The 13,262-nt window shown below is 44.0% G+C and overlaps 1 protein-coding gene across 4 annotated transcripts in view; it reads left to right on the top strand.

Annotated features, from left to right (window-relative positions):
- The window catches only part of TTYH3 (tweety family member 3), a 71,122-nt gene that overhangs the window by 45,640 nt on the left and 12,220 nt on the right, over positions 1-13,262 (top strand). For 3 of the 4 annotated variants that reach the window (XR_014886716.1, XM_085237112.1, XM_085237113.1), the window contains exons 8-13: positions 6,774-6,829; positions 8,002-8,094; positions 8,206-8,298; positions 9,026-9,162; positions 11,116-11,292; positions 12,197-12,272. Coding sequence is in view for 3 of the 4 variants with exons in the window: in XM_085237112.1 (XP_085093238.1) it covers positions 6,774-6,829; positions 8,002-8,094; positions 8,206-8,298; positions 9,026-9,162; positions 11,116-11,292; positions 12,197-12,272 (632 nt within the window). In the remaining variant the exon portion in view is untranslated. The remainder of the gene's footprint in view (positions 1-6,773; positions 6,830-8,001; positions 8,095-8,205; positions 8,299-9,025; positions 9,163-11,115; positions 11,293-12,196; positions 12,273-13,262) is intronic. The other variant, XM_085237114.1, reaches the window with a different exon arrangement.

Raw genomic sequence — 13,262 nt, 5'->3', positions numbered from 1 at the left:
CATTTCTTTTAGGTTTCCTTTTGTCTGTATCCCAGCATCTAATATATTTGTTTTCTATGTTTGTTATTAACAAATACATGTATCAATTTTTCTCTTAATGGTGTTTATAAATAGGAGTCTTTTGAAAGCTAATTTAAAGAGTAAATGAACAGAAACAGAAGGAAAGAAATATGAATTTCCCTTTCCATTGTAAATGCAGCATTTGGATTGCTTTGTTTACCCTGTTCCACTTAAAGCCAAATGCCTGCATCACAGCAGCATTCAACCGAAGCACTGATGGATGGATTCTGTATTTGTCACTCCTAATTTAGGCTGAAGTGGCTGGTGAGATGAGGGGTGCTTCCAATCTGGGCCTTGGGGGCAAAAGTGATATTCAGAATTGTGGCTTAACACAAACGTGGTTGAGTGCTCACCAGCAGAGATAGATACTAAAAAGGAGAAGTACTTTTCAGGACTGAGTTTGCTTCTTGGCTAACAAAGTTACCTTTTCTCCTACCCTGTTTTCTCCCTGATAAACCCTGTATGTATTTCTGATGATAAAACACAAATAAGCTGTGACTCTGATTTGTGTCACATGTAAGCCACATTCTTTACTGGTTCTCATTTGCTGGAACCTGAACATCTTTGCCTTCCGTACTCAAAGTGTTACTGCCACGCAGTTGGCCAAGTGCTGTGTAACTGATAGGGAATCAGGTATGTAGCTATGGCTTAGGATGCAGGGACTCGAAGCCATAAGAAATATTGATGTCTGGAGGCAAAATGTATTATGAAAGAATACATACATACATACAGGTTGGTAGTATCACTCGGCAGATGATTCTTAGAGTGCTTTATTTATTGATTCATTGGAAGGGAGAGGGAAGAGCCTGGCAGCTCACTACAGAAGGGTCTTTGTAACAAAGAAATTAAGAGAAGAGAGTGAAACGTTTAATGCGTTGTGCTAAGTGAAAATCCTTCCTTTGTTACAGGAGTGGCTTCAGGTAGCAGCAAGTCTCCTTTTTGGTCTAGAAGGGAAACAGGCCATGGAGGCCAAAGGGAAATACCAGACACTGGTGGCAGTCATGCTGTATTAACTCGATAATCCAAATCAGTGTGTAGTAACAACTTGATTGACCCTAAGAACCTGAAAGAACACCCCTCCTTGCTCCTTTTCCATTTCTTTTGCCTTTATTGGCTTGGCTCTGGCAGTTTTTCGCTCATCAGTATCATTCCCATGGGGTGGCTGTGGGTCTGGCATTCCCATCCCTCCTCCTGCTTCTCCCAGCAGGGTCAGTCATCTCCCAGAGTGAAATAAGGATCTGTTCCTGCAGCACCATCAGCTATAGCAGATGCTAAGGCTCCATAAATAACAGCAAATGGGGCTGAGCAAGATGCTGAGGAGGAGAAAGAGCAGGTGCTGTCATTGGCCTGAGCTGGAAGGGTGGCTTCTTCGAGAGCTGCCAGCACATCAGCTCACTGCTGCTAGGAACCATTCAGCATTCACAAGCACCTTTCCTTATTTTTTCGGAAGGAAGCGGGTCTTTCTTCTGAGCCTGCCATAGCACTGGGCAGCTGGTGAGGAGGTGATCACATATTCTGCCTTCCCATGTGAATTTTCACTGTTCTTATGATCAGGAAGCTATGGAAATAACTCTTGGTACCCCATGTCGTGGAACATCCTGTGCACCTGAGCAGGAAGAAAGGCCACAATGCAAGGACTGTTGTGTGGAACTGTTTAGAGACACTCTGACTTCAACAGTGGCTCTTCTAATAGCATTAAAAGATGCCAGCACTTACTTTAAGCTTCTAATACACTTGGCTGTAGACTGTGGCAACTGCTTTGTGATCAGTTGAGCTCTGTCTACAGGAGGGACAAGCTCGAGGATGCAGGATCAGCAGCTGAGAGCCAGAAGCAGCCCTGTCCTCCTAGGGGAAGCTGCCCTGCTGGGAGGATCCCAGTTCCAGTGCTCAGACTTGTCACACACTCTCATTTGGTGCAGTATGGATGGATGAGGCAGAAACGTTTGGGCTGTTCAACAGTTTCACCAGAGTGCAACCTATTGTGAATTTTTCAGTTCAGAAAACAGATTGCTTGAAAAAAAAAAGCGTGAGTTGAAGGAGAGACTCAAATAGTTCATGGAAGAAGAATCTGTTGAGAGTTACTGTATAGGCAGAAACCACATTTAGCTTGGGAATCACATAGCTGAAATGGTGCTGGTATAAGATACTGGGTTGGGTGCTGTCATCTGCTTTTAAGGACACTTAAGAACCAGCAAGTAACTTTAAATATGAACCAGCCACTAGCTTTATGGTGCTGGGTCAATGTTTCCATTTAATAAATTTGTTAGTTGTTGATTTTAGACATGTTGTCTTATAATATTCCCAGTCTTATACTGTGGCATTCAAACTAGAGATGAAAACGATCCAGGTTTCTGTATTTACAATGCTTTTTTGCTGTTGGTTGTATTTTTTTTCCCATAAAAATAGCAGCATTGGATACTGGGCAACTAGTATGTTAACATTTGTTTGTATATTAATTACTATTTGCAAATCTAGATAGAATTAATGGAGCTGAGCATAATCTGATTAAGTGCATCATTATTGTTGTCATGTTTTTTAGCTGGTGAGGAGATGTCCTTCTTTTGTAGAGAAAATGTGCTGCATTAAAAAAAAAAAAAGCCTTAACACAGGTTTCCTAAGGAGAGGTTTAAATCACTTTGCAGAAGAGGATGGATGATGTATGTGCCTAACATGCCCAGTGTTCATTAATTGAGATAAGGCATATGGAGTTGAACAGTGGCTGTATAATCAGCTCCTGCTGCTAGCAAAAAGACTTGGTGCAGCCAAGATGTTTATTTTCAAAGCAGGAGGCCATCTTCTAGCCTCGTCGTTTTTTCATTGATATTATGTTATTATTAGATGACTTATTGAATAAAATTAAATAAGAAGGCAGTCTGTCTAAACAACAGGAAGAGCTTTCTCCAGATTCTCTTACTGGAAATCTGCACTGTGAAGAGATGCTTCCGCTGAAAGAGCTGCAAACCTCCAGGGATGGATAATGGAGTTCTTTCAGCTCCAGCCCAGTTTATCAAACTGGATGCTGCAACTTGGCTGCTCAGATAAAAACAGCAAGCACTCTCAACCACCGTAGACTCCTAATTGGCCTTTTGCTCTTTACGCTCATCTTAGAAGCCCAGAGCTGAACAAACCAGGGAACTGACACCACCACCACCTTTTCCCATCTAAGGCTGGGAGAGAGCCCCATGTGGGGGATGTGGTGGCTGTGCTGTTACTGCTTGGGCTGTGTGGGCACAGCAGAAAAGAGCTTGTCCAAAGAAACACTCTCGAGATTCATTCTGAGCTGATATTGGTGGTTAAAAGCTGTGTTTTCCTACGTCGTTTCGTTGGGTTCCTGAAGAGCAGAAAGCTTTGTGTGGAGGGCACTTGGGATGGCTATGAGCTCTTTCATGAAAACTCATGATGACATCAGTCTGCTCTCACAGTACCAGCAGATATATCTAAGAGAATCATAACTGTTATGCAGATACATCCCTTTGCCTTAGGGAGAAGACAAACCTAGCAGGCAAGAAAATCGAGTCAGAAGAATCTCCTTCCTCTTAGACATCTCAGGCAATATAGTTCAGCTGTCTCTGCTGGTTGAACATACAGAGGCACTCTCACTGGGTGTATATATAAAATTCAGGCTGCACAGAGAACGCTCAAATAGAGCTGAAGAATGGTGGGAAAAACTGTTCAAGGTTTAGGCTTTGTTTTGTAAGCTAAGATGTATTTTTTCTCCTGGTTGCTCTTTACCCTACAGACCTCCTTGCTGCCTTTTGGCAGGTGCAAAATGCCATTTTCACATTTCTGCTGAGCTTTGAAATGAAGAGTAAGTCTCCATGGTTGCAGAAGCAACGAGTAGATTCCAGCAGATGAAGCATCTTTAGTAGGCAGTTCTACTTTCCTTTCGAGGAAAAACAGATTCGGTGGAGATGAAGCATTTTAGATAGTTCCCTTCCTTGCCTTTTGCTCCCACAATGCCTGTGCACTGTGAGAGTGGGTCAGGAGGACTTCTAGCAGCAGGCTATGCGCTTGCATCAAGGCAGTTTCAGTGCCTGTTGTAGATTTAAAGCAGTTTTAAAGCTGTTCATCTATCAGCACGCTGTGTTCAGTGCAGGGGAAAGCTGCTCCTGCTGGCTGTGCCGTTTTGGAAAGCACATTTCTGTACAGAATGCCACACTAGTCTGCTGCAGTACCGGCGTTACTGCAGTGTAGCAGTGTTGATTTTTGTCTTCCAGAGTAAAGGATGCACTTATTTCACTGTTCTGCTTTACTTCGCTCGTAGCCAGCAGGCCTTGAGCCTGGGCTCGCAAATTGCAAACTGTGATTATACTGGGAAACTGTCATCAGTGATCTGCACTCTCAGGGCAATCCAGAAGGCCCTAAAGAAACCTTTCTGGAGCCATGTATAACAGTAGGTCATGCAACTTAATGCACTTGTACAGATGATGTGGAACTGATACCACTGTGGGAGCCTATGTGCAATTTCTGGTAGTCTGTTGGTGTAAAATAAAGAAGTGCCAACATCAGAGCTGTGTGCGACACTGCGGGGTGCTGTTGCTGTGCTTTTCTCAAAGCACAGGGGCACTTTAATCATTTCTCCACCACCACTGGGGGGGTGACTGAGCATCAGAGGAGCAATCCTTTCCTTGGTGCAATGCTTTAACGCAGCACTTTGTGTGGTCCTTGCAAAGCAAAGCCCACATAGCAGTTCTCACTGCCCTCCAATCTGCTCATCTTCTGCTAATTGCTTTTTAGAGGAGGCCAAAATCATCCCAAAGAAAGAGCTGGTGGGGGGGGGGGGGGAGGTGGAGCAGCTGGCAGAGCTGCCCCAAAGTCTGCTAATGAATTATAAATAACAGCTGTCAGGTTGCTTCACAGCACATGGGAGCTGGCAGCCTGCGCTGCACCACTCGGTTCCCAGCGCCTCGGTTTGCCAAAAGGTGCATTCAATATTTATGGGGAGTGCTGCAGAGCCAGGATGCTCTCAGGTCTATTCCCTTTGCAGCTCTGCTCGCTCGTGGTGGTGCGTTTTGCTGATTTCTGAGCTGGGAGTGCTTGGAGTACTTTTCCAACCTGGAATACCTGTTACTGAGAGCCACGGTTAGAAGATTAAAGGGAATGGGAGAGAAGGTGTTGGGAGAGGAGAAAAGATGGTATGTGTGTTTTCAAGCTGCTGTTGTCTTCGCTGAGCAAACTTCACCATTGGTTTTGCTAAGCTGATGTGCTCTCATTCATCTGAAGAGGAACTGTAAATGTTTGAGCGTTAATCTCAAGGTACTGGGCTGGTAACTCTGTTACAATGCTCATTCCCTCTACAGCACACAATTGAGAATCATAGAATGGTGGGGAGAAGCCTGAGGTTCATAATCTGTGTGTGCTGACTCTGTCCAGGCAGTTGGTGGTGTATTATGGAGGGCACTTGAGGGCACCAGGCTGGTGAATGAGGAGAAATGAAGCTGTGTCTTCAAGCCTGGAAATAGGTGATGCCTTAGGAAGTGCATTTTAACTCTGCTCGTCTGTACTCATGTGTAGAAGTACATATTCAGTACTCTGAACATTGCTCTGCAACGTCTGATAGAACAACTCAGTGTTAAGGATTGCACCTTCTTGCTGGTATCCCAGTAACAGCTTTCTTTCCTAGCCCAGTCTGCACTACTGATTTAATACAGAATATACCTTTCCAGCACAGAAAGCTGCAAAAGAAATTATGTGCATCTAAGTAGTCTGACACCTCCTAATTAAAATCTAATTGCATGCCAGTGACATCCACCAGAAAACAGACTGCTGTTTACTCGTTCATCCCCAGTGCATGTCAGAAAGATGAGAACTCTTTTTATATCCATTTCTTTCCTAGCACCTTCCAAGATGTTTCTTGCTTTCGAAAGCAAGATATTGAAGTGACACGTTACTGCAGGTTGTTTTCTTCAATTAGGAGGGCTTTCGTACGTCCTCTGCAGAACTCTAAAACCAGTGTCCCCTTTGAGCCCCCAGTCTGGAAGACTTTTTTAGCACATGAACTTGTGTATTTAGGAAGCATTATGTTTCAGCATAGCGTGGTAGCATGGAGATGTGTGTTTGCACCTCCCAAGGGTGTGCTTTCACAGGTACTTTAGTTAGCAGCCTGTATTTATATCGCCTTTGGCACCTCTCCTGTGCCAGTGTTTCTGTGGCTGGTTAGTGATCTCGTTGGTGAATGAAACTGGCTGGAAGTTACGCCTTTACTGTATATCCCAGGCAGCAGTGCCTACCTCTGGTTGTTTTCAGTGACCATAGAATGGTATTCTGATGCTCAAAAGCTGCAGAAATTAAACATTCAGTTGGACCTCACTTAGACTGAGATCTGGTTATGCTGTGAGTAAAACTGACTTCTGAACAAAACTCATATTGATGGTTCCCCTGATATATATATATATATATATATATATATATATACACACAATATAAGCCCCATACTTCTTTATTGTTGAAGGGGAGAGGAAAAAAAAAAAACAAAACAACAAATAGTCTTTGTTGTGGGGAGCAGAAAACAATTCTTTCTTTATCCCCAAAGACAGCTTGCATCCCTTTTTCTAGTTTCCTCCATGCACTAGAGAGAGGGAAGTGGTTTCATTTACATTTCACTTTCATTTCGTGTATTGCTTTCAGGACTTAACACCTCCATTCTGGTAGCCATAAAATAGTGCAATAATGGAACAACATCACTAATGTGACTTTCTCTTTTGTCTTTGTAGATACTCTCCGCTACTACATCACCTGTAGCACTGGATACCCCAACCCTTTCCAGCAGGTGAGTGTGAGCACTGTGCCCACCTTCCTTCTCCACTTTTCAGCATCCTGCTAAGCAGGGAATGGGTTAAATGCTTTTGGTGCCAGCAAGCAGCAAGTTGCAAGGTATTAGCTGTAGGAAATACTCCACCTGTTGGTAAAGCTTTGGTACCTACTTTCCAGCTGTGCAAGTGATATAGTGAGCAGTTGTTTTCCACCATCACTATTGCTTGTATGGTCTAGGATGCCCTTCAGAGGGAGCTGTATGTGATGTGGTGAGGACCGTGGCTTTTGTTCATGGTATCTCTGTTTATGTAGTGTTCTTCCAAGGCAGCAATGTGGAGGCAGAGCACCGCAATTCATGCCAGAGTGGGAACCTGCAGACTTCCTGCTTTGAATCTCCTCTTGCGGTTTCTTTTTGGTTTAAGTGGCAACACTCCACTCCCAAAACGAAGTGGGGTGGGGGAGCAATTCTCACATATGCCTCTTAAATCCCTTGGATGTTCAAGAGTTTGCATCCTGAAGTATAAACGTGAGTCATTATTCTTTCGTGTGGGGGCTGAGGAACAGCACCTGGGCCCATCCCAAACTTTGTCTTCTGTATCAGAGGCCAGAATGAACCCACACCACCCACTGTGCAGCAGACACCAGCTGCTTCAGTTTATAATTAGGATCTTTTTTTTTTAAATCTCATCTTCCTCTGTGTATTCAAGGATGGGGGAAGAACACTTCAGGCTGTGCACCATTGCTATCACTTGCATTTCTGGTTGCTTAGTATGCTCTCTGACATGCTCTAGCATGTGAAATTCCCATGGATGTTTAATGGGGTGTGAAAACTGTACCCCAGTGAAAACAATTTTTAATATTTGATTCCTTCTCAGCCATCTGACTGAGTAGAAAAATCCATCTGTATGCTGTGGGGAGAAATAAGCACTTTGTCTTGCCTTTTCTCCTGCCCCTCTGCCCTGGCATTGGCCACAGCTCTGCACGCGTGCTTTATTTGTACTTCTTCCAGTTTAATAAAGTAGAACTTAATGCTACTGGAACTGCGTACGTTATCAGTTGAGCTTTCCTGAAGTTGAACCATTCATATAAGTGACGCTTCAGTGTTTGCTAGCCAGATTTAAGTCTTAACTCCCAGGAGTTGTGCTGGTCCGTGAGTTGTTGAAACACTTACTGTTTTGTGTTGAGCAGAAGCTGTCAGGGAGTCACAAGGCTCTGGTGGAAATGCAAGATGATGTTGTGGAACTCATGAGGTCAGCAAGCAGAGAGCATCCCACCTCCAAGGTAACTCCTCAGTTTTGCTCTCCCTGTACTTTCCTTACCTGTGTACATAGCCCACTATCAGGTTCTGCAAAGCTGCTTCCACATAATAATCACTGGGCTTATTGCTTACAGGAGTATCTTGCACGGATCCAGGAGGTTCTAAATTCAACAGAGATAAACTTGCAGCAACTGACAGCTTTAGTAGACTGTCGGAGTCTGCATTTGGTGAGTAGTCAGTAACTGGGCTTGCGTTAAGAAAGCACTAAGTGGGTGTAGAGCCTGTAGTGTACTGATTATTCTGGAGTTCCAAATCTCTGGTGTGCCAAAACAGTTTGTAACAACTTTACTGATTGACTCCTGCAGAAAGGAGAATGGGATTTTGGATCAAGTTAGCTTTGTATTTTTGTGTCTGAAGATCAGTGTAGAAAACCAGGTAACGTCTCATTACATCTACAAGCTGCAACTGTAAGGTTAAGGGACCCTAAGCTTGTTTCCTTAGTTCATAGCTTATTGCTTTTCCCATGAAATGCCTTATAACTGCAGCAAAGCATGATCAAACTATTGCCCTAGCTGCATCTCTGGAAGTATAGACATAGGTAATCTATGCTTGTGCTCTTGGGCAATAGGACAGAGGGAAGGAGCTGAGAGGCTTATTGAAAAATGTGGTGACTTAAGTTGGGTGGATAAGTTTTATCTTGGATTTTTCCTTTTTTTTTTTTTCTTTAATCTCTTACTGCCATGTCTAAATTTGCTTTGGGTTTTGTGAGTAGAGGTAAAAGGGAAGTTATGAAAAAACACTTGAGGTCTCCAAAATGAAAATTAAAATATGCTCTGGAGATGCAGCTATGAACTAGATTGTTTCAGAGAACATGGTCTGGGGGGAAGGCTTTTGAATTAGAACTCGGTTTTAACTCTCTAGTGACCAGGAAACTCTGCTCATTTCTCTCTCCAGGACTACGTCCAGGCTTTGACGGGCTTTTGCTATGATGGAGTGGAAGGCCTCATCTACCTGGTTCTCTTCTCCTTTGTCACAGCCCTCATGTTCAGTTCCATTGTGTGCAGTGTCCCACACACTTGGCAGCAAAAGAGGTATAGAGAGGATTTAGAACCTGTAGTGTTGTAGAGCTCTTTCCTAATGAAGACTAGCTATTGGATTTGTGCCCACGAGCATCTGGAGCACTTTCCCATGTGATCCCACAAGCGTGAGGCCTTCTTAAGCACAGGTCCAAAGGAAAAAAACTGCTGGCTTATGCTGTGGTTGTGATTAATATTTACATCTCAACTTCACTGTGCTGGAATACTGTGTGTAAAGAGTATTCAGTACGCTGTAGGACTAGAGTCAAGTCAGAGATGAATGATTATAGCTATAGAGAAAGGCAAATGCTTGAACTATGTGCTTCTCAGTACAATACCTCTTCTCTTGCATTGCTCTGGCGTTTGTTGTAGTATGGGGAAGAGAGCTAGGATGAGCAGCAGCTCGCACTTGCCTTTCTTGGCGTTGCTAAAACTAGGGCAACTGACTTGCATAGCTAATAGGTGTTGAAAGCATAGCATGGGCAGATAAGATGCTTGCACACTGGTGGTGATCATGTAAGAGCAGAGTTGCTGGAACTACTAGTAATGATGGTAAGGGCTGATCATGAGCCTTGAGTGAATCTTCTCGGGGCCTCAGCAACTGGCTGCTGTACCATATGCAGCTATTAAAATAGCTTTGGGTTTTCTGTTCTTGTAGAAGACTATTATAGACTGTGCAGCAAATTCTCCACTGTGGTCCTGAAACATGATTTTTGTGGTCTGAGCCTAAGCTCAAGGTTCAAAGTAAAATGGAACATCCAGAACAATAGTAGGAAGCCAGAGCCCGCCAGGCCTGCAGTGCCCACAGAGAAAGCCTTGGGAAATGTGTCAGAATACTGCTGCAGAAAATGGCTGGTTTCCCTGGCTCTTCCACATACAGCTGTGGAGGCGTTTTCAAGAAGAGAATGGCAGTCTGTTTGAGGGAGAGAGATTTACACAGCCCATACCATCAGCCCCAGCAGGCTCTGGCTGCTGCTGTGAACTGAAAGATTCCCTCTTGCGTTATCTGGAGCACTGCTTCTTCCTCTGGCTCCCTCAGGGAGGTGGAGGATGTCATACTTTATTGCCTGTAAGAAGCTGTACGGGCTGCAATTCCCTGATTAAATCTTCAGTGCCACCTGGTGGTGCAGAAACTGCAAGTGGTGGTGGGGATGCTCTAGTGATGCCCATCATGTCTCTCCCCAGCAGCAATATGTTTCATGTTGAGTGTTTTTTCTAGTCTTGTCCAGTATCACTGAAACGTACTTCAGATCTTGATACTTCATCCCATAATTAGGGAAATAAAATAGTAGTGTGTGTTATTTCGAAGATACAGAAGAAAGATGGGAAGGGGAAAAGGAAATCAGCTTGCAAGCAGTTCTGCTCTGTATTAAAATTGATTTAAATTCCTGGCCTTTCTGGGGGAAGAAAGGCTCTAGAAACAAATGTTGCAACTTAATACATGTGGAGACTTGTGAAGTGTTGTTAGAAGCTGAAGGAGACACTGTGCAACCATAATGGAACTTCAGACTCTTACCCTTAAAAGCCCTCTGGACATTGCTGCAAGGAATGGAAGGACAGACTGCAGTTTGAAGGATGTTTTGCAGAATGCCTGGCAGTACATCCTTACTACCTCTTTTACATATATTTTTTTCCAAAGTACTGTGTATTTTTGGGGATGCATGTCCATTCTTTGGTTATGCGACTGAGCAGCTGAAGAACCATATTGTCTGCTAAGCCCTGGGAGAAGACCATAGGGAGACTGCAGGGGATCATGCAATCTAAAAGTCCAGATGGCATCTGTGGGAGGTCTGAGTCACAGTGGTGTAGGCTGTGTTTGACACTGCCACCCTGAGGCATCCCAACTGGGTATAAATGTGGAGGTGTGGAGGATGGTTGGGAGGTTCCTAGGATTGCCATGGTTTCCTGCAAACCCCACGTGTGGGGTAATTGTAGGGTTCTAGGAGGAACTTCTTTTCCTTCTTGCAGAAGCTCAGATGATGATGGGGATGAAGAATCAGCTGCTCAGGGGAGCAGACAGACACACGATAATCTTTACAGAGTGCACATGCCCAGCCTCTATAGCTGTGGGAGTAGTTATGGCAGTGAGACCAGCATTCCAGCAGCAGCACACACAGTCAGCAATGCTCCCGTCACGGAGTACATGTGAGTATCCAGACAAAAAGGCTGAATTGCATCTCATCCAAGTTGCTGCGCTCAGATTTTGTAGTTGCAGGGCTGGTACTTTCAACAAAGCAGTGGAAGCGATGAAGGATTCTGTCTGAAATGTCAAAAGGCATGTTTTCTGATTAGCATCTCCTGGAATAGCCTAAAAGTACTGCAGTAGAAAGGGTTGTATTAGGCAGCATACTCAAAAATAATACCTCTGCTTTGTACTGTGGGATTTAGACATCTGTCCACAGAAAAGAGAAGCAGTGTTGTCCAGGCTCCTTATTGCACAATGGTTCTGATCCCTTTGAGGCTCGGCTCTTCAGACAGAGCAGTTTTGCCAGAAGATTTTAAGCCTCCTTAGAGACCAAGAGCCATAGCAAAACCTGCAGGCTCTTTCCTTCCCTGTGTTTGAAGCCAGCTCTGGTATTTGTTGCAGTCTGGAGCTGCCTGGTCCATATGGGACCTTCAGAGCTTTCTCCAGAAGTGCCAAACCCTGATGGCTCTCTGACTCCCTTTTGGGGCCCATCTCTTGGGCTGGCACATCGTTTTGTTCTTCCCCTTAGATTTTGTCCTTACTTTATCTCCAATTCTGCAGCTTGGCAGTTCTGACTGTAGAGAGGCAGATTTTTCGCACAAACCTATTTTTAATTCATTCCCTGCAATTCAGTGTGGGCTGTTCTGAGTAAGAGCGTAAAGATAGGGATATTTTCCTTAGCCTGAGCACAAATTTTGTGACTGAAGAAGGGGATCCACCTGGCCTGTAAGAAAAGCTTTGAGGGAGACTGATTTGCTGCAGTAATTCCAGGGGTGCTGTGCTCTGTCCCATGTCACTGTCAGAGACCTTCCCTGGAGAAGTGTGGCACGTACCCCCATTACCATGTGTGTCTTCCTTTCCTAGGAGCCAGAATGCAAATTTCCAGAACCCCCGTTGTGAGAATACCCCGCTCATTGGCCGGGAGTCCCCACCTCCCTCAGTAAGTCTCTCTTTACTGCTCCTCTCTGCTTCAGTGACTTTGGGGAATACACACTTACCACTTCTGTATACTCTCAAGGGAGCTGATTGCGCAGTCCAACACAGGATCTGGCCCATAAATCAAAGCAGTATAGACAAGGCACGTCTCACCTGCCACGGAGAGCAAAACTTAGCTGTGCTACTTTTGACATTGCACATAAAAACAATAAAACTAAATCTATTAACATTAGTAATCTTATGGGCCCAGTCCTGCCACCACTGAAATGCATGAGTGTCTTGGTGGGTGACTTCAGCAGGATGATTCACTTGCATGCATTATTCTTGCTATCTCTGGCACTGCACTGATTTCTTAAGTTTAAAAAGAAGATTGTTAAAGCAGTAAGCTCAGAGTTATTGCTGAACCTCTCTCCTTAATTTGCCCTAAAAAGACAGTGGGGTGAAACTTGTATTTTTTGTTGTTGTTGAGATTTTTTTTTTAATCTTTTGTTTTTACAACTCTTTTACTTTCTTTAGAAGCTATTTTTGTATTTAATTTCCTATGGAGGGGGAAGAAAAAAAAAAAAACAAACACGTTCATGGAAGGTTTTGATGTCCTGTGAACATTACTTACACCAGAACTTGGAGAACATGCCATCACAGTGCTCGCTAACTTGGTGGTGTGATTGCAGAGGTTGAGTAGTAGCATGATTAGTAATCAGCCAGTCTTCAAGTGTAGGTAAAGAAAATGCACGTAGTGGCACATGATTTAAACTCACGGGGAGGGGAGGAAGGAGTAGGAACTATGGTGGGAAGGGGGATTATCACATTCATGTTTTCACTTCAAAATGACCAGTTCATCTCACCACAGATGAAGTAGAATAGTGGAAAGGTGATCCTTGACTTGGTAGTTGGCCAGATCTCTTGCAACCTTCTTAGAAATACAAACAGGTTTGTTTTTTTTTTTCCTGTTGCCTGGTGTTCTGAACAGAAGTTCTGGTAGTGTTATCTGCTC

This window comes from Meleagris gallopavo, chromosome 16 (assembly GCF_905368555.1).
Source record: "Meleagris gallopavo chromosome 16, MGAL_WU_HG_1.1, whole genome shotgun sequence".
Taxonomy (NCBI): domain Eukaryota; kingdom Metazoa; phylum Chordata; class Aves; order Galliformes; family Phasianidae; genus Meleagris; species Meleagris gallopavo.
The sequence above is the reverse complement of the archived record's forward strand: the minus strand, read 5'-3'. Positions and strand labels throughout refer to the sequence as shown.